Source organism: Tupaia chinensis, unplaced genomic scaffold, assembly GCF_000334495.1.
Source record: "Tupaia chinensis unplaced genomic scaffold, TupChi_1.0 Scaffold000146_1, whole genome shotgun sequence".
Taxonomy (NCBI): domain Eukaryota; kingdom Metazoa; phylum Chordata; class Mammalia; order Scandentia; family Tupaiidae; genus Tupaia; species Tupaia belangeri.
This window is the reverse complement of record NW_006159616.1, coordinates 13283067-13307786: the sequence shown is the minus strand read 5'-3', so window position 1 is coordinate 13307786 and position 24720 is coordinate 13283067. Positions and strand designations below refer to the sequence as shown.

Genomic DNA, 24720 nt, shown 5'->3' with positions numbered 1-24720 from the left:
TAGAATCCTATATTTCCAAATCAGACCAGTGATTTTGAGATTTGTGTGCACATTGGAATCACCTGGGGAACTTGATCCCCTCCAGGAAGGACTGTATTACTCCTAGAGATTATGATTTAATTGATCCGAGGTGTGGCCTGAACTTTGCTGTGTTTAAGATCTCCAGGTGACTTCTGTGCACGGTGCAGGAACAGCTGTGGAGGATGGGGCTTTACGTCACTGCACTAGCTGTGCTGGGTGCCTGTGATGTGCAGGGCTCTGCTAAGGCACTTTCCCAACATTGTCTCTCTCACACTAGTATAATGCTCCCCATACCACAGTGATGAGATTCTAGAATGGGAAAATTCTAGATTTTTAATGGTTTGTGGGGCATATTTATTCTGCACAAAACCTGATTTCTCATCTTAAGAGACAGTTTGTTAAGAGGATAACATATTGTGACTCTTCATTTTCCTGTTCTCACCTTTAGAGGTGCTAATGTAGTTGACGTTGATGTTTCTCTGGGTCTTCTGCATTGAAATCTACCCCTTGACTCTTGCTGCCTTTTGAGAAAATATGTCTTTGAAGACTGACATTAGAGAAGCTTATACTTCTGTTCAGTGGACTTAGACCAGATTTTGACATTTTCTAAAAACTCTTTAAAGTTCCAGCCACCAAGTTAAACACCATGAGCAAGACCAGCCTTGGCCAGAGCATGAGCAAATATGACCTTCTGGTTTGGTTTGAGATCAGTGAACTGGAGCCTACTGGAGAGTAAGTTCAACTTTCTAAAACTTTTTTTTTTTTTTTTCTTTTCCGTATTTAGATTTTTGCTATCGGGTGCATGGGCTTGCCGGGGGTGGGAGGGTGAGAAATCACCCCCAGGGGGATAGCCATGCTGCAATCCCTTCTCCATTCTTCTCTCAGGATTTTGGGCATGCATGCACACTCACCCTGTGTATTTTTCAAGCTTTCAAGTCTAAAACACAGTGTTAACCATGTGGGATCCAGCACCTTAACCACCATGCCACCTGCTGGCCCCAACTTTCTAATATTTAAGGCAAAATTTTCATATTTGAGTTTATGAATCATTGTTACTATCATATTCTAGCTTTAAATTGTGTTTTGTGGTCCTTGGTAGTTTTCTTTGAATCAGATGTTTGTCAGACAACTGACTATCTGGTGTAGAAGTTTGCTATGAATAGCAAGACCATGGAGGCTGGCACTTTGTTTTGAGGAGAGACCACCTACATAGTGGGTTTATCAGTACCAGAGCAAAAGGGGCATATTGCATAGAATGTGGTCAGGATCTACATGACTAATCTCAATGAAGGGACTGGGGTTTCTTGACCTTGTTGCTATTTGGGGCCAGATAATTCTCTGTTGCGGGGGCTCTCCTGTGCATTGTAGGATATTTTGACAAGATGTCAGTAGCATCTCCCTCCAGTTGTGATAATAATGTCTCCCACTATTGCCAAAAGCCCCCCCCCTGGGGGGGGCAAAGTCAACTCCAGTTGAGAGCCACAGTCCTAGGTCAAAATCATGAACATCAGCGTTCTTTCCGTGTGCTTTGTAAGAGTAAGTGATGTATGTCATTCTTGGGTTTGTTTTGGGGTTTTTCTTTTTCTTTTTTATTTTTTAGGTTTCTGTCATAGGGTGTGTATGTTCACTGAAGAGTGACAGACAGAGGGAAAGTGAGAAATCACCCCCCGCTCAGGGGGGATGGCCATGCTGCAGTCTCCTCTCCGTCATTCTCCTCTTGGGATTTTGGGCACACACACATTGCACCTGGCGTGATTTTCAGCCTTTCGGGTCCAGGACTCAAACTGCAGTTGGCATGTGGGAGTCCAGCACCTTAACCACTTTGCCACCTGTATACCCCATGTCATTATTGTTTATAATTACCTCTAAAGTACTTTTAGAAATATACAAATAAGAGACCCTATTCTTAAAACAGGCAAGGAGCTATACCAGTTAATGTAAAGGGCACGGGGTTATCCTAATGTGGTGTATGCTGATAATCACAATAAAAATTACCACCATGAAGCATTTATTAAGTTTCTATGTGTAGGATGGAGCATTCAGTTTGGTTCTATCAATTCTTTATAAAGTTGTCAGTAATGATGTTGCTTTGAGGAATTTTACTTTCCATAGATGTATAATGCAATTATAGCTTACATTAAGAGGGAGAGTTATGATAATGGTTTCTACTAGAATTCATTGCTTTGTGAAGCTAAAAATAGGCACTATTTAGAATCTGAAATTATCATGTTTTATCTCCTGTCAATTACAATTGCAGTTATGCATTATTTGTTGAATACTTACTATGCAAAAGACTGAGAAGATACCAAATGTTCCTGTCCTTGAGTGCTTCAGTCTAGTAAACCAATGAGACTTAGATTTGTGGAAAGGGTTAGTAAATGCAAATGACCGTGATTAAATGCAGAATAGGTGTGAAAGACATAAAATCAGAGTTTATAAAAACATGGACTACCGAAGACTATAGGTTCCAGGGAGGTCCTTTCAGATGAAATAGCGCTCACTTCTTTTGTATTTTTTTCTAGGTATATCCCAGCTGTGGTTGACCATACAGCAGGCTTGCCCTGCCAGGGGACATTTTTGCTTCATCAGGTACTAATGAAGGAGCAAAATGGGGCCTGGGAGCAAATACCAAGTAAAATAAAAATGTAAATTTCTTTTTCTTTGCTTTTCATCTCTATTTTAAAGGTAGGGAGTTGGGGAAAGAACATTGTCCTATCATCATGTCCTTTTTTTCTTTTACTTGCATGTTTATTTTTCAATGTTTCTTCCTCATACCTTGGCTACTGCACATGCATATATGTGTATGTGTGTGCATATGTATACGTATATGTGTACACACGTGGTGCATACTGTGTACATATACACATATCTATGTATGTGCACAGGTGTGTATATACACACACATACACACACCTGTGCACATACATATACATACACTCACACATGCCCTTTAAAATTTTTATTTTTTTAATTTGCTACAGAGCATGTACATTCACCAGAGGGAGACAGAGGAGGGGGTAAAGTGAGAAAACATCCCATTTTGGACATGCACACATGTGCATCGGGTGTGTTTTTTGAGCTGTCAGATACGATATTTACACTGTACAGTCAACCGTGTAGGATCCATCCACCTTAACCACTGTGACACCAGCTGGTCCCATATTCTTCTTTTGTATATAAATAATTTTAGAGTAGCTGTTTCTAAAAAGATTTTTATTTCACTCAGTTACTATCATTTATGTAACTCCATGTCTTTGTTTTGATTTTATTTTTTGCTATAGGGTCGTGTGTTCACTGGGAAGACAGAGAGAGAAAATGAGAAATCACACCTGGGAGGAGGGATAGCCACCCTGCAATCCCTTATCCTCTATCTCTCCTTTTGGAATTTTGGGCATGTGTGCCAAACACAGTGTGTTTTTTAAGCCACTGGATCTGAGATTCAAACTGTGGAGTCTGCCATGGGAGATCCAGTTGTCTTAATCATCATGCCACCAGCTTGTCCCTATGTAATTTTATATACTTCATTTCATGATATTTGGAAGCTCTGTACTTTCACAGCCCACAGTTTTTATTTTATTTTATTTTATTTTATTTTATTTTTGCTTTTTTTTTTTTGGAGAGGTTTCCGCTATAGGGTACGTGCACTCGCCAGACAGACAGACAGAGACGGAGAGACAGAAAGCGAGAAATCACCCTCTAGGGGGGATGGTCACACCGCAATCCCTTCTCCTCCATTCTCCTCTCGGGATCTTGGGCACGTACGCACACGCGCCCGATGTGAGTTTTAAGCCACTGGGTCCGGGACGTGAACTGCAGTCGACTATGTGGGAGTCCAGCTACATAGCCATTATGCTAACTGCTGGTCCTTTTTTGCTTTTGTTTTTTGAGAGATTTTTGCTATAGGGTGCATGCACTCGCCAGAGACAGAAAACAAGAAATCACACCACCACCACCCCCAGGGGGAAGACCACAGCACAGTCCCTTCTCCTCCATTCCTCTTGGTTTTTTGGGCATGCACACACACACATACCCAGTGTGGAGTTTCAAGCCACTGGATCCAGAACTCAAACCATGGTTGGCTATGTGGGAGTCCAGCGCCTTAACCACCACGCTACCTGTTGACCCCAGTCAAAAGTTCTTAATAAGGGTAGAAGGTAAAGGTTTCAGTGAACTAAAAATCTCTTTATATGGGGCCAGCAGGTGGCATGGTGGTTAAGGTGCCAGACTCCCATTTGGCTGACATGGTTTGAGTCCTGGACCTGGCAGCTTGAAACTCATACCAGACTCATGTGCATATGTGCCCAAAATCCTGATAGGAAAATGAAGGAGAAGGGATTGCAGAGTGGCCATCCTCTTTGATGGGGTGATTTGTCGTTTTCCCTCTCTCTGTCTCTGGAGAGTGTGCTCACTCTATAGCAAAAAACTAAAAGAGAGCTCATGACCCAAATGGATTTAGGAGCTGAGGGTTTCATATTCTGAAATATACAATCAGGACCTTTTTTTTTTAGTTTATTTATTTCTTTAATTTCTTTAGACACACACACATGTATACACGTGCACGTATACACCTCCAACAGGAACTTATCTCTAATCCATCACCAGTCTCAGCCAGCCAAGAGCACGCACCCAATGTGTATAGAGAGACCTCAAGATGTGAACCTGGGACCTTGTGTGGCACAGGTGTTGTGTTATTGCTGTGCCACTGTATCTGGCCTGGGCATTTCTTCTTTTTTTTTTTTTGGAGAGGTTTTTGCTATAGGGCACATGCACTTGCCAGAGAGACAGAGAGAGACAGAGAGACAGAAAGTGAGAAATCCACCCCCCCAGGGGGGATGGCCACGCCACAATCCCTTCTCCTCCATTCTCCTCTCGGGATCTTGGGCATGTACGCACACGCGCCCAGCGTGAGTTTTAAGCCCCCGGGTCCGGGACACAAACTGCAGTCGACTCCGTGGGAGTCCAGCAACATAGCCATTACGCTAACTGTTGGTCCCGGGATTTATTCTTAAAACCATATTAAGTCCTGACTATTCCTCAGCCCCTGACCTATTACCCTGTGCCTAGAATACCAATGTGGTTAATATCCCCCACCCCCCGTACCTCTCTTTCCTACCCATCCCCACACTTCTAGACAATCTAGAAAATAAACAACAGGAAGTAATAGATCGCCCTAGCTGAACTGCACCCCTTGTTCCTCACCTAGGGCATCCAGCGAAGGATCACAGTGACCATTATCCATGAGAAGGGGAGTGAGCTCCACTGGAAGGACGTCCGGGAACTGGTGGTAGGTGAGTTACGTTCCATCCCTGAGGACAGAGTCGAGCTTTTTAGCGAGGTCATTATTCTCTGTTTGGAGGGCAGGAAATGTGTGGAAGGCTGTGTTGGAGAATAGGCCATGAGGAATGCAGAAGCCTTGCATATGATGCTAGGATCCACACTCAGAGTCAACTACTGTAGTCCTGCTTCTCAGCTGTTGCTGTTAGCCATACGTTACCCAGCCAACCATTATGTCACTCAGTTGCCAAGGGTGTGACGGGTATAGTTCTGTGCTAGAGGGCATAGAGCCCATCTCTGCTCACTGTGAGCCTGCAGTTTAAGTGGGGAGACAACACATACATGTGCAAAACAGTTGGATGAATACAAGTACCAAGATAAGCAAAAGGGGAAAAGAACTGTACGAAGAGGGTTGACAGTGAAAATGATCCAGGGAGACTGGAGTAGCTTTGTGGGAAAGGATCTGAGTGGACTTAAGAGAAGTGTTTGTTTGTTTTATTTTGTTGCTTTCCAGACACAAACATTTTGTGTAAGAGAATCAGGTGTATCTAACATGCAGATGGCTAGAAACTGAGAGTCAGAGTGCAGAAATGCAGCACAGGCATCCTGGCTGAAGACAGTGAGCTTCAGAATAGCAGTCAAAGCTGGGCTTTGGAGCCTTTTGCTGCCGTGGGCCTCTTTGGTGGTGGGGAAGCCTCACGCTTATGTTCTTCAATGTAAAAATAAAGTATTAGGTCATCAGGAAAGTCGTGACAGTGTTTTTCTATGCAAAAATGTGTCATGATTTTCCTGACAACCCAATACTTAGGATTCAAAAAGAAACTAATGATATTCAAATACATTTGTTATAATATTGAACAAATTGGCAATATAAGCTCTTCTATATAGATGTGTTAACTATTAAGATCTAGCAGTGGATCTTATTATACTTTCAAAGTGGCGATGAATGAAAGAGAGTTGATGTTAGTATGATATGAAAACATCTGTGTTTTTTAACTAGGAACCAAATCACAGGTACTGCTGATTCTCCTGTGGTTTTCCTGTCTTCCTCCATAATTGAAGGAAATGCCAAATTTCAGTTAAAGGTTCTTGAAAATAAAGATGTAATTGTCTCTGTGGAACAGATTGAAAACCCACAGAAAGGTGAAATTGTACTCTCTCCTGTGTGGGAAAATTGATTTCTAAGCTTTTTCAAAATTAATTTTTATATGGAACACTAATATACAAAACCAAAGAGATGTTTTCTAACCAGAAAGGGTAAGGGAGGATACAGAGGCAGCATGTACTAAGGCCTCCTCTGTAGAATCCTATGATTTATTTGTTTATTTTATTTAATAAGCTGTTATATACTGCTTTCTACAAGCCAGGTGTTTTTTAAAATGCTCGAAAAATATAAATCCATTTCATTTTCATAGCAATCATAGAAGGGAGACATTGTTATTCTCACTTCACAGAAGAGGAGACTGGGGCTCAGAGAGGCTGTGCATTATGCCCAAAGCCTCACAGCTAGTAAGAGCTAGAGCCAAGATTTGAAGCCAGGCAGTCCAGCTCTTAACCTCTGTACAGTGCTGCATTACTCTGAAAACAGAGCTGTGGGGTTTTGAGCAAGAAGGCAGTCTAGTCAAGTCATTGGCATAAGATGTCCTGTGAGGTAAGTGTGCGGTGGACTGGAACAGGAAAGCTGAGCATCAGGGAGACAGTGAAATGGCTGTTGTAGGTTCCAGGTTGGAGGGGAAGGTAGTCTCTGTGAATGAGGCAGTGAAATTGGAAAGAAGGGTTGGGATAAGTATGAGAAGCTCTGTGAACAAAGAGTAAAATTTCGTGATTGACTAAATATGGGAAGTAAAAGGGAGGCCTGCTGGGGAGAAAGAAGGGTGCTGTGGGTAACCAAATATGCTGCCACTATCAGAAAGGATTACTCTTCCAGTACTTAAGGATTTTTAGCTTAATGTATGTTTTGTTTTTCAGTGTGCCCATGTTCTAGTTTCCTTATTCTTCCTTTTAGGCCGGATTAGGAGTAAACCTGAGGTGGATGAAGCTGCAGTTGATGCCATCCTCTCCCTAAATATTATTTCTGCCAAGTACCTGAAGTCTTCCCACAATTCTAGCAGGTGGGGAACCCTAAGGACTCCATGATAACAACACTATGATAAGGAAAAATCAGAAAAAGACAATTCAACATGCCACCCAAGGGTTTGAAAGTAAAAATTAATTCTTGCTCAGACTGAAGTTTTTCTGTGAAATGGTTGCTGTGGAGAAAGGTTCTCCCTCCTAAGCATCATGGACAGGTGCCCACTAAGGTGTAATGAAACCTCCTGTGTTTAGTCTTTGCTGCTGTTAGAATAGACTCAGTTATTCTCAGTATTTGCTTTTCATGTTCATTTATATGTGTAAAGGTGATAAATTAATATTAGATCTTATGACCAAGATTGGCTGCTAAAATAAAATCATAGATTTTAATTGTATTATTATTTTCGAATAGCTTCTCTCAAAATTCCCAACGTAATCAGGTAATGATAGACAAGGGCTTAAAACCTGTAGCCATTCTACTTTCCCATGGAACTAAACCTCTCACCTCCCCGGGAAAGGCGCTCTGTCCTTGCTGTGTCAAGAGGGCTGGGAAACGGGAATGACTGTTCTGTTGTGGGCCGAGAACACTGCCTTCACTTTACATGTGTCTGTGTTTTTCTGCTCCTGAAAATCTTGCTTTCATCTATGCTGGGAAGAGAAAGGGGGAAAAATAAGATAATAGGACAGAAACAGGATAAAAAATTAGGGCCAGGATGAATTTTTTAGTTGGTTGGTTGTTTAGAGTTTTATATAAGAGAGAGAAAGGAACAAACTTCTGTTTGCCTTTTTGCATGTGAGAGAAGTTGGCAGGGGCAGTAAGAGGGAGAGAAAGGGGTGAGTGTATCTAAGGAGGGGGGATGGCAGGGACAAAGAGGTGTGCATTGACCATCCCTGGGCAAAGTCACCGACAGTTCGATTTGTTTGGAGTCAGGAGCAACCCCGCTTCACTTTCTCTCGTATAACCATTGTTGAACTGGCATTCCACACTATGTTTTCTTTGCACCTATAAGAAATACATCTTCACTTTCCCTAGGGTTCTTAGCAAAATATACAAGGAAAGACGGTGTTTGGTTGAATGTTGTTTATATAAAGTGTACCTGCTATAGAGTAACCTTGAGAACCCCTGTGATTCATGCCCAACAGCTGGTCTGATGCTGTTGGAAATTAATTTGGTTTCATAGAAGCAACTTATTCTGTGTAATAGAAGCTTAGAATTAATCAAAAAAGTTAGCTGAAGTCAAGAATAATAAAGAGATTTACAGTATAAACAATTTTGTTTTCATTTCAGCTATATACGTGTACATTATATCAAGCTCTTGTTGTAGGATCAAGGCCTTTTCTTTTAGGATCAGTTACCGGAATTCTTATTTTCATTTTATAAAAACATACCCTTAATTTATCATCTATGATTTATTGGAGCAACACCTAGAAATGTATAAAGAAAATCTAAGTCCAGGGGCCAGCAGGTTGTGTGGTGATTAAGAGTGCTGGACTCCCACATGGCTGACAACAGTTCAAGTCCCAGACCTGATGGCTTGCTTCCTTATTTTTCCTTTTTCCCTTTCTCTCTCTCTCTCTCTCTGTTCTTCTCTGGTCAAGTTAAAATTAAATGAATAAATAAATAAATAAAATTCTTTAAAAAATTTTAAAAAAGAAAATCTAAGTTCAAAATTCTATAAACCTTTTATTAATTACATCATTTTACCCTTTTACATTTATCTGATACAAAATTTTTTAAAGATTTATTTATTTAATTTTATTTATTCTTTCACTTATTTTAATTTGACCCGAGACAGACAGAGAGAGAGAAAGGGAGAATGTAAGCCACCAGGTCTGAGACTCAAACCGTGGTCGGCCATGTGGGAGGGTCCAGCACCTTAGCCACCACGCCACCTGCTGGTCCCCTCTCATACAGAATTTAACAGGTATTTTTAAACAACTCATCATTATCAAATGTTTTGAAAACCTTTAACTTACGGGGCCAGCAGGTGGCATGGTGGTTAAAGGCACTGGATTCCCACATGGTTGACCTCGGTTCGATTCCCAGACCTGGTGGCTTGCTTCCTCACTTCCCCCATGCCCTCCATCTCTCTCTCTCTCTCTCTCTCTGTTCAAATTTAAAAAATAATAACAAATGGAATTGAATAAATAATTCTTTTGGGGAAAAAACCTTCAAATTAGTTTCTTTTTTGTTTTTTAAGAGGTTTTTTCCTTAGGGTGTGTGCACTTGCTAGAAGGAGAAAAAGATTGAGAGGGAAAGTGAAAAATCACCCCTCAGGGGGGATGGCCACACCACAGTCCCTCCACCTTCGTTCCCCTCTCAGGATCTTGGGCACACATGCACATGTGCCCTACCTGATTTTCAAGCCACGAGGTCTAGGACCAGAACCATAGTTGGCCCTTTGGGAGTCCAGAGATGTAACTGCTATGCCATCTGCTGGCCCCAAATTTAATTTCTTTTTTAGTAATCTTTTTGTTTGTTTATAAGCCAGAGGTCACAGTGCTCACCTGAGAGAGAGAGAGAGAGAAAGAGAGAGAGAGAAAGCATCCTCCCAGTAAGGTATGGTCATGCCACAATCCTTTCTCCCTTTCTCTATGCTGTCAATTCAGGGCACGCAGAATCCCATGTGTACTCAATCAGGGTGTTTTTCAAGCTACCAGGACCAGAATTTGAACCGCACAGTCAGCCACGTGGGATCTGTCTCCCTTAACTACTAGGCCATAGGATCAGCCCTCAACTTAGTCTTGACAGAAATTCTTTTGCCTTCGTATTTCAATGATTAGCCTAATATCTAGTTAAGTTAAATAATTATAATAGTACACTAACAGGTTTGGGACCAGATACTGCTAACACTTGATAAGTGTATAACTCAACTATTTTGAGCAAAATATCTGGACATTTGAGACATCCCTAGTTTAGACCGTTCAGTGAGAAATGGACATCGGTCTAAATTTTAGGGATGTGGAGTACATAGGTTAATGTGGCTAAGTTACTAAATGAAATTGGGTTAAGAGTGCTCTTGTTCTATTTGTCTAAGCCTTAATGTTTGGAGTTGAACTTACAGTATCATGTGTGTCTCCTAGAGGGGCTTTCTAATACGTTGATAGTGGAGTATAGCTGACAAGAACTGTTACTCCTTTTTTTCCCAGCCCTATATTTACATGAACTAATTGACTAACTCCACAGCAGCTTCCCACCATTCCCAATACCAAGTCACCACTGCAAGGGATACTAACAGAGATGGTCTCCACGTTCCCCTGCATGCCCAGTGTTCTCACCTGAAAGTCTCAGGAGAGGGACCCGCATCACTGTGCGCCCTCTGTCAGATTGCGTCCCAAGAGGTTCTGTGTTTGTTAATTGTCCACTTGTATTCACCTTGCTTATCAACAAATTTGTCTTTTTTATATATTTTTTCTTTTCTGTTTTCCTTTCTCTTTCCGTTCTTATTTATTTATTTTGCTGCACTAACAAAAGCTTTTTCTATGTTTTTGCAGGCTCTTTCTTGATAAGGATATTCCTAGGTATTTTCTGTTTGCTTTTTTGCACATAAAGATTTTAGTTTATCAGAACGCTTTGTGTCTTATGTCGCTTTGATTGCTAATTTAATTTAATTTTTCCCCATGTAAACCTAAGCCATGTCTAAGATAGAGCGAGACCTTACTCTGCACCCTAAGGCACTTCTTTGTGCTCTGGATTTTTCTGATGTGTGTAAAATTTTGCATAACGCTGCTTAAGTGATTTTTAGACTTCTGAATTATTTTCTCATTCCATTTACTAAGCTTGTCCATTTTATTCTTACACCCCTTCAAGTTTTCCTCTTCTATATTATATAGTAGAATGTTTCTCCCTTTGTTTCATATGGAATCTCGGGCTCTATTTCTGTCTTTCCCTTTGTCCTTCTGTGTCAAAAGTTTGAAAGGTTTGTTGCTCTGTAGCCTTTTTTATAAAACATTCACTTTCATCTTCGTTTTGTCCTGTGAAGCTATTTTGAGTAGCTAAGTGTATGAGAGATATTTTGTGAGTGTGCGTGTGTGTGTGTGTGTGCTTTTTGTTTGTTTTCTTTTAAGGTTTTTGCCGCAGGGTGTATGTGTTCATTGGAAAGGAGAGAGACAGTGAGAGAGAAAGTGAGAAACTGTCTCTCCCCCCAAGGGGAATGGCCACACTGCAATTCCTTCTCCTTCTGGGATTTTGGGCACACACACATGTGCACCTAGTGTGATTTTCAAGCCACCAGGTCCAGGACTCGAACCATGGTTGACCATGTAGGAGTCCAGCACCTTAACCCCTACGTCACCTGTGTGTTTATATATTAAACTGGTCTCCATTCAGTTTACTTCTCAGATCTCATGAGCTCAGGGAGGGTCTATCAGGGTAACTGTAATGTAAGAAGTTGTTTTTTTTTTTTTGAGAGATTTTCACTGTAGGGCGCGTGCGCTCGCCAGACAGACAGAGAGAGACATAGAGACAGAAAGCGAGAAATCACCCCCCAGGGGGGATGGTCACGCCACAATCCCTTCTCCTCCATTCTCCTCTCGGGATCTTGGGCACGCACGCACACGCGCCCGGTGTGAGTTTTAAGCCACCAGGTCCGGGACGCGAACTGCGGTCGACTACGTGGGAGTCCAGCGACATAGCCATTACGCTAACTGCTGGTTCCCAGAAGTTGGTTTTTAGTGTTCACAATTCATAAATTTCAGGGACTAGCTCCTTCAAAGTTGCCATCTTGAAGCCTGTTTTTCTTCTGATTCTGCTGCTTTTCAGAACATTCAAATGAATGTCTCGAGACATTCATTTGAAACCATTTTCCAGCCACTTTAGGAGCCACACAGGACAACCTATCTGTGAATTCAGCCCTGTTTCTATCCCTCTTGTCAGCTTGATTTAATTGACATTTCTCACCAATCTTGGTGGGTTTTTTGTTGTTGTTGTTCTTTTTTTTTTTTGAGAGGTTTTTGCTATAGGGCATGTGCACTCGCCAGAAAGACAGAGACAGACAGAGAGACAGAAAGCGAGAAATCACCTCCCAGGGGGGATGGCCATGCCACAATTCCTTCTCCTCCATTCTCCTCTCGGGATCTTGGGCACGCACGTACACGCGCCCGGTGTGAGTTTTAAGCCACCAGGTCCGGGACGTGAACTGCGGTCGACTACGTGGGAGTCCAGCAACATAGCCATTATGCTAACTGCTGGTCCCTTTTGGTGGTATTTTTTAGAGTCACCTCTCAAGGATTGCCACCCTTAGTGGGAATTTCAACAGAATGTTTTATAGCAATTTCAAAGCAAAAGAAAAAAAAAAAGAAACTTTATTTTCCAAATGTGGGAAGGTGTTTAGTGGAGTCAGATTTCCTTTATGTTAGCCACATTTATGCCAGTGGAATTTTCTCGTTAGGTTAAGTGGATACTTAACCTGCAAACAGACATGTGAAAGGGCTTTCTGACAGAAGCTCACAGCATTCGCCTCCACCGAGAGTTGTGAAACCTCAGTAGTGACCTGGAGGTGCCAAGTTATGGTTGGGAACTCAGTCACTAATTACAGGCAGTGCGAGGAATTTTTGTCAGTATCACTGAAGTCATAAGTGCCTTCACTTTAAGAAAGGAGTCTATTGGGAACCAGCAGTTAGCCTAAGGGCTATGTTGCTGGACTCCCACGTAGTCGACCGTGGTTCGCATCCCGGACCCGGTGGCTTAAAACTCACGCCGGGCACGTGTGCGTGCGTGCCCAAGATCCCGAGAGGAGAATGGAGGAGAAGGGATTGCGGCGTGACCATCCCCCCTGGGGGGTGATTTCTTGCTTTCTGTCTCTATGTCTCTCTCTGTCTGTCTGGCGAGTGTACGCGCCCTATAGCAAAAACCTCTCCCCCAAAAAAGGAAAGGAGTCTATTCATTGTAGCACTGTATATCCAGGCCCCTGCAGTGAGACAGGGAGGCCCCATTCCATATTCTTGCACTAAAGCTGCCGACACAGTAAAAGAGCAGCTCTCTGAGCGAGAGTTCTCAGATGCCTACTGCTGAAGCAGAATATTAGAATTTGTCTTCTACCAAATTAAAAGTGAAGATTTTATATAATCAGAGATCTTTGGATACATGGGAGGGTTTTCTGCTAACCCCGGGGAGCCCAGGTGTCATGGAAAGGCTCCCATCATTCATCATTTCTGTTGCTGTCTGGCTCACTTGGTGGCTTCATCTTTGTCTTGGTTAATTGTCTCTGTTCCTTCCCTGTCTTTGTGGAAAATTTTCTTGACCCACATCCAATAACTCCAAAGCTAGACGTTTGAGAGAGTGTCAAGTACTTGAAGAAGGCCTAGATCTTGAAGCAGCTACAAAGGGAGTTGATGAGACCTCACACACTGGTCCTTGGAAGATAAGGTGTGGTCAAGGAGTCCACTTTCAGAAAAGGTTGTTCCTCCATTGATCATTTCTGGAGGAAGCAGCAGCATGGGATTGTGTCTAGAGAGAGGACGTGCCAGGAAATCCAGAAAGGGCAGCAATAATGAAGCGACTGTTTGAGAAGGGGTAAGGAGAAAAGGATGAGGCAGGGAACAGTGTGTATCAATACTTTTTAGGTGAATAGGTGAGCCGTGTTCTCTCTGAAGAAGCTCATAGTGATGGGGTAGGTCAAAGCATAGGCCCTGAGAAGGGAGGAATGGGGTGGAGTTCAGAGTTAGTTATCTGTAACACAGCTGTGAACTCAGCACAGTACTTCAGATGACACTGATGAACTGGAAGGTTTCATGTCAGTTAAGGTCCATGGGATTTTACCAAAAGAAAAAACAGTTATTAGAAAAACTAAAAAATAGTTTGTAGGTATCAAATGAAGCTCCTGGTTGTTATTTAAATGTAAGATTGGTTTTCAAGTGGCTTTTTTCGAAAACTGCAAATGGTAGTTGGCTGGCTCTGGTGTTAAAGAAAAATCGTTCTCTTTTACCGAAACAGCCTTGAACAATAACCTCTTGTGTTTTTACTTAAAGCAAGACTCTATACTTAAATTCCTCTACCTGATTCTGTCATTAATTCTTCCAGATATCTTGGTGATGTTTCTGAGGCTCAACCGAACTGGATTGTATCACGTTTACACCTTTTGTAATATGGAGACTGAAGCTTACACAGTTCTGTTTACACAGTTCTGTCAGCATTGACTGACAGGATGGCTTACTTAGGCTTGCTTGCTTTCGCTCTCTGTCCATACTCATTCTTTTCATCTTAATCCCTTTGACTGATCTCATTATTTTTATGTTCATAGGGCAGGCTTGGTAGAGAACAATTATAATAAGGAGTACATCCAAGTGCTCCTTAACTATGGGTGGTGGCAAGAGGATAGAGACCTACTTTTTCCTTCTAAGAGTTAAGGGTTTCCTTCTGTTACTAGATGATCTTGGTAAAGGCAAGTGTTGGTGTTGGTGTCTTTAGGATTACTGATAGTGACAGTGTCTGGACTAAAGTCACTGCAGCTTCTCTTGGTTGAGTCTCTCTTGCCTTCCTGACCTTAGGACCTTCTACCGTTTTGAGGCTGTATGGGACAGCTCTCTACATAACTCCCTCCTTCTGAACCGAGTGACGCCCTATGGAGAGAAGATCTACATGACCCTGTCAGCCTACTTGGAGGTAAGGAGGCTCAGAACTTCAGTGGATGCAAAGAGCCAGCCCTGAACAGTGGGTGGCTTTCAGGAAGAAATGACTGGCAAAGATCCAGCTTGTTTTGTTCGCCTTTCTTTCTCCATATCCTAAGTTATTTATAAGCTAAGTTTGTAAATTCCAGTGACTCAATTGCTATTTGCTGACTGTTTTGATTGTATTAGATCCTGTTTCTGGGCTCTAGTTAGTCAATAAAACTCAGATGGCATAATTATACTTTAGTCTTTGTAGTCTAATCACCATTATTTAAAACGTGTGGGGTGCCCGGCAAGTGGCATAGTAGTTAAAGATGCTAGATTCCCACATGGCTGATTGTGGTTCGAATCCCAGACCTGGTGGCTTGCTTTCTCTTTCTCTCTCTGATCACATTTTTAAAAATAATAATAATAACAAATAGAATTAAGTAAAAAATTAAGTAAATCAAAAAAAGTGTGTAGGAGCCAGCAGGTGGCATGGTGGTAAAGGCACTGGACCTCCCTCATGACTAACTGCAGTTCTAGTCCTGGACCCTGCACACTGGGCACATGTGCATGTGTGCCCAAAATCCTGAGAGGAGAATAGAGAGAAGGGATTGTGACATGGTCACCCCCTACCCCCAGAGGATGATTTCTCACTTTCTTTCTCTCCCTCTGTCTCTGTCCAGCGAACACATGTACCCTATGGCAAAAACCTATAAAAAATAAATAAATTTAAAAAACTGTGATTTTTAAGAAAACATCACCCCCTTTTTTTTGTAGTCGTAGACTGAGCCTCATAGTGGTTAATAGCCCAGACCCTGGACCCAGCCTGAGTTCAAATTGCTGTGCTATCATTTACTGCTTGTATGTCCTTGGACAAATTCTCAGTTTCTTCATCTATTAAGGAAACATTTATCTCAGAGAAAAATGAGTACATCTATGAGGAGTACTACCTAATCTTGCACGCATTGTCTGTTGAGGTTGCTGTGGAAATAACTGATGGAGCTGAAGTTCTTTTTTTCCCTACCTGGAAAACTAGCTTTCCTTTTTTCGCTGTAAAATTAGCTTTCCTTTTTTTTTTTCTTCCTTCCAGTTTGCTATAGGGCATGTGCGCTTGGTGGGAAGAGAGAGAGAGAAAGTGAGAAATCACTTCCTAGGGGGATGGTCGTGCTGCAATCCCTACTGTCCATACTTCTTTCAGGATCTTGGGCATGCATGCACATGCACCCAGTGTGATTTGCAAACCGCTGGGTCCAGGACTCAAACCACAGAGTCAGCCATGTGGGATCTAGCACCTTAACCTCTACACCACCTGCTGGCCCCAAGACTAGCTTTCCATGTATGCTAGTGCATAGACACCTTTCCGAGTACTCCGCTTGTGTTTACTTGGCTCCCTCTCCTGTCTGTTTTCAGCTGGATCATTGCATCCAGCCAGCTGTCATCACCAAGGATGTGTGCATGGTCTTCTATTCCCGAGATGCCAAGATCTCGCCACCACGCTCTCTGCGCAACCTCTTTGGCAGTGGCTACTCAAAGTCGCCCGACTCGTAAGTCAACTTTTAAGGCAAATTTAGCTTCCAGTTTGTTTGCCCGCCACAACAGAATCAGCAGTCCTTAGGTATCCCCAGCTTGCTATTTCACAGATAGTTTATAGTTTTGGTCACTGGTGCCTGGAGTGCAAACGACTTGCCTGTTGGCATGTAATCGAATGTTAATGGGTGAATGAGTTAATGAAAGAACGAATACTATGTAATGAACACTCCCAAGATAGCTTCATAGGGACTTAATATTCATTTTTTAAAGAATTATTTATTTATTTAATTCCTTTTATTTTTGTTATTATTTTTTAATTTTACCAGAGACAGAGAGAGAAAGTAAAAGCGAGAAAGCAAGCCGCCAGCTCTGAGACTCAAACCATGGTCGGGCATGTGGGTCTCCAGCACCCCATCTACCTCGCCACTTGCCGCTCCCAGGACTTAATGTTCTTTTAAATGTCATTGTTGTTGGGGCCAGCAGGTTGCATGGTGGTTAAGGGTGCTGGACTCCCACATGGCTGACCATGGTTTGAGTCCCACACCTGGTGGCTTGCTTTTACCTTTCCCTCTCTCTATATCACTCTGTCCCCCTCTGGTCAAAATTTAAATAAAGAAATAAAGTTAAATAAAATAATTCTTCAAAAATGAATGAATGAATGAATGTCATTATTGTTATTTCTAATAGATTACCATTGGGATTTTTTTCTTTTTAAGATTTATTATGCATCTTCAAGGTAGACAAAACTGTATCTAGAATAATACAGCAGATAACCTGTGCATAATCACCCAGTGTCAAAATACATTTAACTAATACAATAGAAGGTTTGGTACCTCTTCCTGCTAACAGTCCTCAGAACTTGTTTATTATCTTATTCTAGCCAGACCTTTCCCCTCATCTCTTCTCTTTATGATAAGAAAAAGCAAGTTTTAGTTTTTACATTTGTATTATAAATCTTCTAGTTAGACTTTTATTCATCCTATTAAAATAGCAGTGTTTTAAGCAGATGAAAACAGGCTCCTTCTAGAAAAAGACTATAAAGTTCGGGAGAGGCCAGTAATAAGGTATGTCTGTAATTGTATTTGAGGGTAGATTGCAGTTTCTACAGAGAAGACAGTATTTTAAGGAGAATTAAGATTTCCTGGGTTTTGTCCTTTAAGAAATTAAACCATTGTTTTATTTTCTTCAAATAGCAATCGCGTCACTGGAATTTACGAACTCAGTTTATGCAAAATGGCAGACACAGGTAGTCCAGGTAAGCTCTTCTGGACTGGGGAGGTGATAGTTACCTCTGCATATGTTTCAAGTACATGACATAAAAAATTGGAGGATAGATTCAGAACCTTTTAGAAACAATGTTTATTTTACTAATCAGTTTCTAACTGGTGGTAGTGAGTGGGAGCAGGTTGCCTTTTCAGAGTTGCAACATCGTTTGGTTTATGAGTACAGCACTTGTATGAAAGTTGTATCAGGGCAGTTGTAGTGACCATGCCACTTTGACAGGTTCTCTCTCTGGCACAAGTGGACTCTCTTGAATAAATTTAAAATAATCTAAAAAAAAAGTATCAAACAAAATGTTGTTTACAAAATGCTGTGAAAAGGGGCTGGCCCCATAGTGCAGCAGTTAGGTTACATGCAGACCAGAATTTGTACCATAGCCCCATCAGCTTGAAAAGCACTGGTGTGTGTGCGCATATAGGATTCTGACAGGATGGAGAACTGAAGGAACAAGGTCTACGTGACCAGCTTCATTCTCTTTTCTCGATTTATTGTCAGTGCATGTGCCCTCTGGCAGTTAAGAAAAAAATTTTAAATGCCAAAATAGGAATGAATTAAAATGAGTTTGATTGACAAATTCCATAACCGTTTTCTTACCCATTTTAACTCAAAGATAAGTTGACAGTATCATTTTACAAATACTATCAAACTAGAATTTTAATTTTCTGTGCCCTAGAAAGATTCATTGTGTGCTCTTTTTGATGCCTTTTTAAACTAACATTCTTCTAGCAGCTCTTAGTATTTCTGTTTGTAAAAAGGCATAGGAATAAAAATCAAGATTTTTTAAAAAGCATGCATGGATTATTACACACATTAACGAATGAACTATGAATCACGCTGATTAATGTGATCTTGAGCTATTTTAGAGAACATACAGTTATGTGCCGCATAATGGCATTTAGGTCTACAGTGGACTGCGTATTTGACAGTGGAGCAGTAGGCTACACCGTGTATCCTAGGTGTGGGGTAGGCTGTACCGTCTGTGTGTGGGAAGTACGTGCTATGATGTTCGCACAGAACAGAGTCGTGCCTTTCTCTGAAGGTGTCTCCGTTATCCTGAGAAATGTGTCCTAGCATGATGCATCCAAATGATGCTTGACTACTTATGAAAAGGAAGTCAGGATCCACTGATACCATTTTTATAAATAAGAAGGCTTTGAAGAGACTGGCAGATGGCATAGTGACTAAAGTGCCGGACTCCCACATGATTGACTGTTGGTTTGAGCCCTGGATCTGGTAGCTTGAAAAATCACGCTGGGTGGGACCAGCAGTTGGCGTAATGGCTGTCGCTGGACTCCCATGTAGCCGACCGCAGTTCAAGTCACGGACCTGGTGGCGTAGACTCACGCCAGGCGTGTGTGCGTGCGTGCCCAACATCCCGAGAGGAGAATGGAGGAGAAGGGATTGTGGCATGGCCATCCCCCTGGGGGGTGATTTCTCGCTTCCTGTCTCTCTGTCTCTCTCTGTCTGTCTGGTGAGCGCACACGCCCTATAGCAAACACCTCTCCAAAAAAAAGAAAAGAAAATCACACTCGGTGTCTGTGCATGCTTGCCCAAAAATCCCAAGAGGAGAATGGAGGAGAAGGGATTGCAGCATGGCTACTTCCCCAGGGGCAGGAGGGGATTTCTCACTTCTTTCTTTCTCTCTCTCTCTAGCAAGTGCTCATGCAAAAACCTTAAAAAAAAAAAAAAGAAAAGAAAAGAAAAGGCAGCTTTGAGTATGAATTCAAGTCCCAATGGCAGCTAATTATAGAGTTCTGATAATTCCTTGAGGAATTTTTTAAATTAATGAAACATGTATTTCATATGTAAAACCCCTATCGCTTTTTTTTTTTAGATTTTTGCCCTAGGGTGCATGCACTCACTAGAGACAGACAGAGTCAGTGGGAGGGAAAGTGAGGAATCATCTCCCCAGGAAGGTTGGCCACACCACAGTCCCTTCTCCTCATTCTCCTCCTGGAATTCTGGGCATGCACACACGTGCCTGGTGAGATCCTCAAGCTACTACAGTCGGCCATGTGGGAATCCAGTGCCTTACCACCATGCCTCCTGCTGGCCCCATTTCTTTTTAAATAGTGAGAAAATGATGGAGGCTAAAGGATCCACTGTGTGTGTGTGTGTGTGTGTGTGTGTGCACATCCACTGTGTGTGTGCACGCGCGTGTGTAGTTCCTTTACCCTTCCTTCAGATGATATATTTTTATATATTTGAATCATAGTGTACATGTTATTTAAAATATCTATACTTAGCCTTTAACAGAGAAACTTAGCAGTTTCTTGGAGTACACAGCAGTTGTCATAATTATCAAAGGATATGAAACTCAGTTTTATTAGGTTGTCGTGACATGTTTCTATACAAAATGCATGACTTTTCTTTTTTTGAGAAATTTTTGTTACCAGGCACGTGTACTCACCAGAGAGAGAGAGACAGAGGAACAAAAAGTGAGAAATTTCCCCCCAAGTGGGGATGGCTATGCTACAATCCCTTCTCCTCCATTCTCCTATGGGATTTTGGGCACATATACACACGAGCCCTGCGTACATTTAAAGCTGCTAGGTCTGGGACTTGAACCGCAGTTGACTACTTGGGAGTCCAGTGCTATAAACATTTGCCATCTGCTGGTCCCACATCATGACTTTATTTTTTACTTTTTTTTTTTGTAGAGGTTTTTGCTATAGGGTGCATGTGCTCGCCAGACAGACAGAGACAGAGAGACAGAAAGCGAGAAATCACCCCCCCAGGGGGGATGGCCACGCTGCAAACCCTTCTCCTCCATTCTCTTCTCAGGATCCTGGGCATGCACACACACGCACCTGGTTTGAGTTTTAAGCCACCAGGTCCGGGACTCGAATCGCAGTCGACTATGTGAGAGTCCAGCAACATAGCCATTACATTTTTTTTTTTTTTTTTTTTTGAGAGGTTTTTGCTACAGGGCGTGTGCGCTCGCCAGACAGCTAGAGAGAGACATAGAGACAGAAAGCGAGAAATCACCCCCCAGGGGGGATGGTCACACTGCAATCCCTTCTCCGTTCTCCTCTCGGGATCTTGGGCACGCACACACACGCGCCCAGCGTGAGTTTTAAGCCACCGGGTCCGGGACGCGAACCGTGGTCGACTTACGTGGGAGTCCAGCGACATAGCCATTACACTAACTGCTAGTTCCCCACCATGACTTTTTTGACAGCCGAATATTTTGTTTCATTTATGCTGTCTGGCATGTGTGCTCACTGGAGAGAGAGAAAGTGATAGGGAAAGGGAAGGTGAGAAAGCATATCCCAGGGGATGGCCACACCACAGTGCCTTCTACTCCATTCTTTCTCTTGGGGTTTTGGACTCACATGTGCCTGGCATATATATATATTTTTTTTGGGGGGGGGCGCGGGAAGAGGTTTTTGCTATAGGGCACGTGCGCTCGCCTGACAGAGACAGACAGACAGAAAGCGAGAAATCACTCCTTGGGAGGGATGGCCACACTGCAGTGCCTTCTCCTCCATTGTCCTCTCGGGATCTTGGGCATGCACGCACACACGCCCGGCATGAGTCCAAGCCACTGGATTCGGGATGCGAACCACGATCGACTACATGGGAGTCTAGCAACATAGCCATGACTCAAACCACACTGGTGGCCATATGGGATCCAGCTGCCTTAAACACCATGCCACAGGCTGGCCTGAAACTCAGTTTAAAAAAAAAAAATTCAAGGACCATCAAGTGGTATGGTGGTTAAGGTGCTGGGCACTCCATTGTGGCCAACCATGGTTTAAGTCCTGGACCTGGTGGCTTGCTTTCTTACTTTCCCTCTGTGTGTGTGTGTGTGTGTGTGTGTGTCTTTGGCCAAAGTAAAATAAATGAATGAATAAATAAAATTAAATAATGTTTTAAAATGCAGAGTTGCTTTGCGAAAGAGACATACATTTTTATTAATAAACAAATCCCTAGTACCTTGAAGACAAAACTATCTTAGTTTGCCATGTATAAGAATTACTAATTTTGGGGCAGCAGGTGACGTGGCAGTTAGAGGCACTGGACTCCCACATGGTCAACCACAGTTTGAGTCCTGGACCTGGTGGCTTGCTTTCTCGCTTTCCTCTCTCATGCATTTTTTCCCTCTCTCACTCTTGTTCTGTCCCTCTCTGGTTAAATAAATAAATAAAAGCTAAATAAAATCATTAAAAAGTATTACTAATTTTGGGGATACTCTGTAGCATAGTGTAAGGAGTCTGATCCCACATGGCCAATTACAGTTTGAATCATGGCCTTGGCATCTAGAAAAACGTGCAGGGCGTATAATCAAATACATACATATTTGTGCCAAAAATCCTGGAAGGATGGAAAAATGGAGAAGGAATTACATTGTGACCACACTTCACTGGGGTTCTTTATCTCTCTCTGGCAATTAAAAAGAATTACTGTTTTGACCTAAGATTTAATTTAGGCCAAATTTAATTAAATTTAATTTTTCTCTGAAAAAAAATTACTTCCTCTTTTTTTAGGCATGCAGAGAAGAAGAAGGAAAGTCTTGGATACATCAGTGGCATATGTGCGGGGAGAAGAGAACTTAGCAGGCTGGCGACCACGTGGAGACAGCCTCATCCTTGAGCACCAGTGGGAATTGGAGAAACTGGAGCTCCTACACGAGGTACCCATGGCTCAAATGCAAGAACTCTTGGGCACGAACCCTGAAGTGTTCGTCCACGCCCACCTTCTCCATGTGATCAAGGTTTTGCAGTTTTCTATCAGCCACAGTGGAGGCATAATAGTTTGCTTATTAGGAGCTTTCTTTCTTTTTAAAAAGAATTATTTTATTTAACTTTTTATTTATTTGTTTATTTATTTTAATTTGACTAGAGAGGGACAGAGTGAGAGAGAGAGAGAAAGCAGGAAAGCAAACTGCCAGGTCTGGGACTTGAACTGTGGTTGGCCATGTGGAAGTCCAGCGCCCTCAACCACCACGCCACCACCTGCTTGCCTCAGGAGCTTTCATTTTTAAAGAATTATTTATTTTAATTGTATTTATTGTTGTTGTTGTTGTTATTTTAATTTGACCAAAGAGAGACAGACAGACAGTGAGAAAGCAAGACACCAGGTCCAGGACTCGAGCTGTGGTTGGCTGTGTGGGAGTCCAGTGCCCCAACCACCATGCCACCTGCCTGCCCGCTTATAAAGATCTTGATGAGTTGGGGGCCTAGCAGATGGTGTGGTGGTTAAGGGTGCTGAACTCCCACATGGCCGACTGTGATTCAAGTCCCAGACCTGGTGGCTTGTTTTCTCTCTCTCTCTCTCACTCTGTCCCTTTCTGGTCAAATTAAAAGAAATAAATAAACACATAAAGTTAAATCAATTTTAAAAATTTAGAGGAAGAAAATCTTGATGAGTTGGGACCAGCAGATGGTGCAGTGGTTATGTTGCTGGACTCACATGTAGTAGACCACGGTTCGATTCCCAGACCTGACAGCTTCAAGCTTTCACTGGGAGCATGTGCATGCGTGTCCAATATCCCAAGAGGAGAATGAAGAAGGAGGGATTGGGGCGTGGCCATCCCCCCTGAGGGGTGATTTCTCACTTTCTGTCTCTCTGTCTCTCCGGTCAGCATGCCCATCCTATAGCAAAAACCTCTCTTATAAAAAAGAGAAAGTCTTGATGAGCTTTGTGTTTCCTGAGGAAATAGTGTTGATCTTCCTAGGTGGAGAAAACCCGTCATTTCTTGCTGCTTCGTGAGAGACTTGGTGACAGCATCCCCAAATCCCTGAGTGACTCGTTATCACCCAGCCTCAGCAGTGGGACCCTCAGCACTTCCACCAGCATCTCCTCTCAGATCTCAACCACCACCTTCGAAAGTGCCATCACACCCAGCGAGAGCAGTGGCTATGACTCAGCAGACATCGAAAGCCTGGTGGACAGGGAGAAGGAGCTGGCTACCAAGGTGCGAATCCCTTCCTCGCTGCTGTTTCCCCTGAGGCTCTTGGGACTCATTCTTGCGCACTAGTCTATTTTCAGTACCTTTCTTTGAGGGGCTCTGCTTCAAGGCCTGTGCTAACACTGTGAATATGGACAAATGAGACCCAATTCCTACCCTTAACAAGGCGGCAGACTAGAGCGGGACAAGCATATAATAGAGGTGTGTATCTGGGTTCTGCAGGGGCCAGAGAGAGGTCTTCATGGAAGGGCACTTGTGAACTGAACTGACCTCATAAGGATGCACAGGAGGGAGCCCGCAATGCTCTTCTTAATCAGTCAGAGGGTGTCCATGCGGCAGTGGGACAGGAGATGGAGTGAAAGGTCTCAGGTGCCACACTGAAATACTTAGAGTGCGTCCTCAGAGTGATGTGGAACTACATAGGTATTAATGTGGTATAGAAAGATTTCTCTGGCTGCAATAAAGAAGATAGATTTGTGGTGAGAAACTGAGCAAGAGATAACTCTCTATTTTAGTAATCTAATGAGAAATGAGGAAGGCTTTTCATGGGAGATGAGGAAGGGAAACATGACTAGAGGTAGCAGGAGAAGGCAAAGGATTATTGAGAATGACTCCCAGGTGTACAGTTTCTGAGCAACTGGCTTAAAAGGAAACACAAAAATGAGTTTTTTTTTTTTTAAGAGGTTTTTGCTATAGGGTGTGTACGCTCGCCAGACAGACAGAGAGAGACAGAGACAGAAAGTGAGAAATCACCCCCCCAAGGGGGATGGCCATGCCGCAATCCCTTCTCCTCCATTCTCCTCTCGGGACCTTGGGCATGCATGCACACGTGCCCGGCGTGAGTTTAATCCGCCGGGTCCAAAACTTGAACTGAGGTTGACTACATCGGAATCCAGTGACATAGCTATTATGCTAACCACTGGTCCCCATTCATTCATTTTAATTTGACCAGAGAGAGAGAGGAAAGTGAGAAAGCAAGCCACCAGATCCAGGACTTGAACTGTGGTCAGCCATGTGGGAGCATCCAGTGCCTTAAC

At 42.7% G+C, this 24720-nt stretch overlaps 1 protein-coding gene across 7 annotated transcripts in view; it reads left to right on the top strand.

Annotated features, from left to right (window-relative positions):
* KIF1B (kinesin family member 1B) overlaps positions 1–24720 on the top strand; it is a 161341-nt gene that overhangs the window by 120315 nt on the left and 16306 nt on the right. For all 7 annotated transcript variants that reach the window (XM_006145348.3, XM_006145353.3, XM_006145349.3 and 4 more), the window contains 9 exons: positions 645–753; positions 2544–2610; positions 5225–5309; positions 7301–7406; positions 14854–14968; positions 16369–16502; positions 17682–17743; positions 22260–22405; positions 23450–23689. In XM_006145348.3, coding sequence (XP_006145410.1) covers positions 645–753; positions 2544–2610; positions 5225–5309; positions 7301–7406; positions 14854–14968; positions 16369–16502; positions 17682–17743; positions 22260–22405; positions 23450–23689 — 1064 coding nt within the window. The remainder of the gene's footprint in view (positions 1–644; positions 754–2543; positions 2611–5224; positions 5310–7300; positions 7407–14853; positions 14969–16368; positions 16503–17681; positions 17744–22259; positions 22406–23449; positions 23690–24720) is intronic.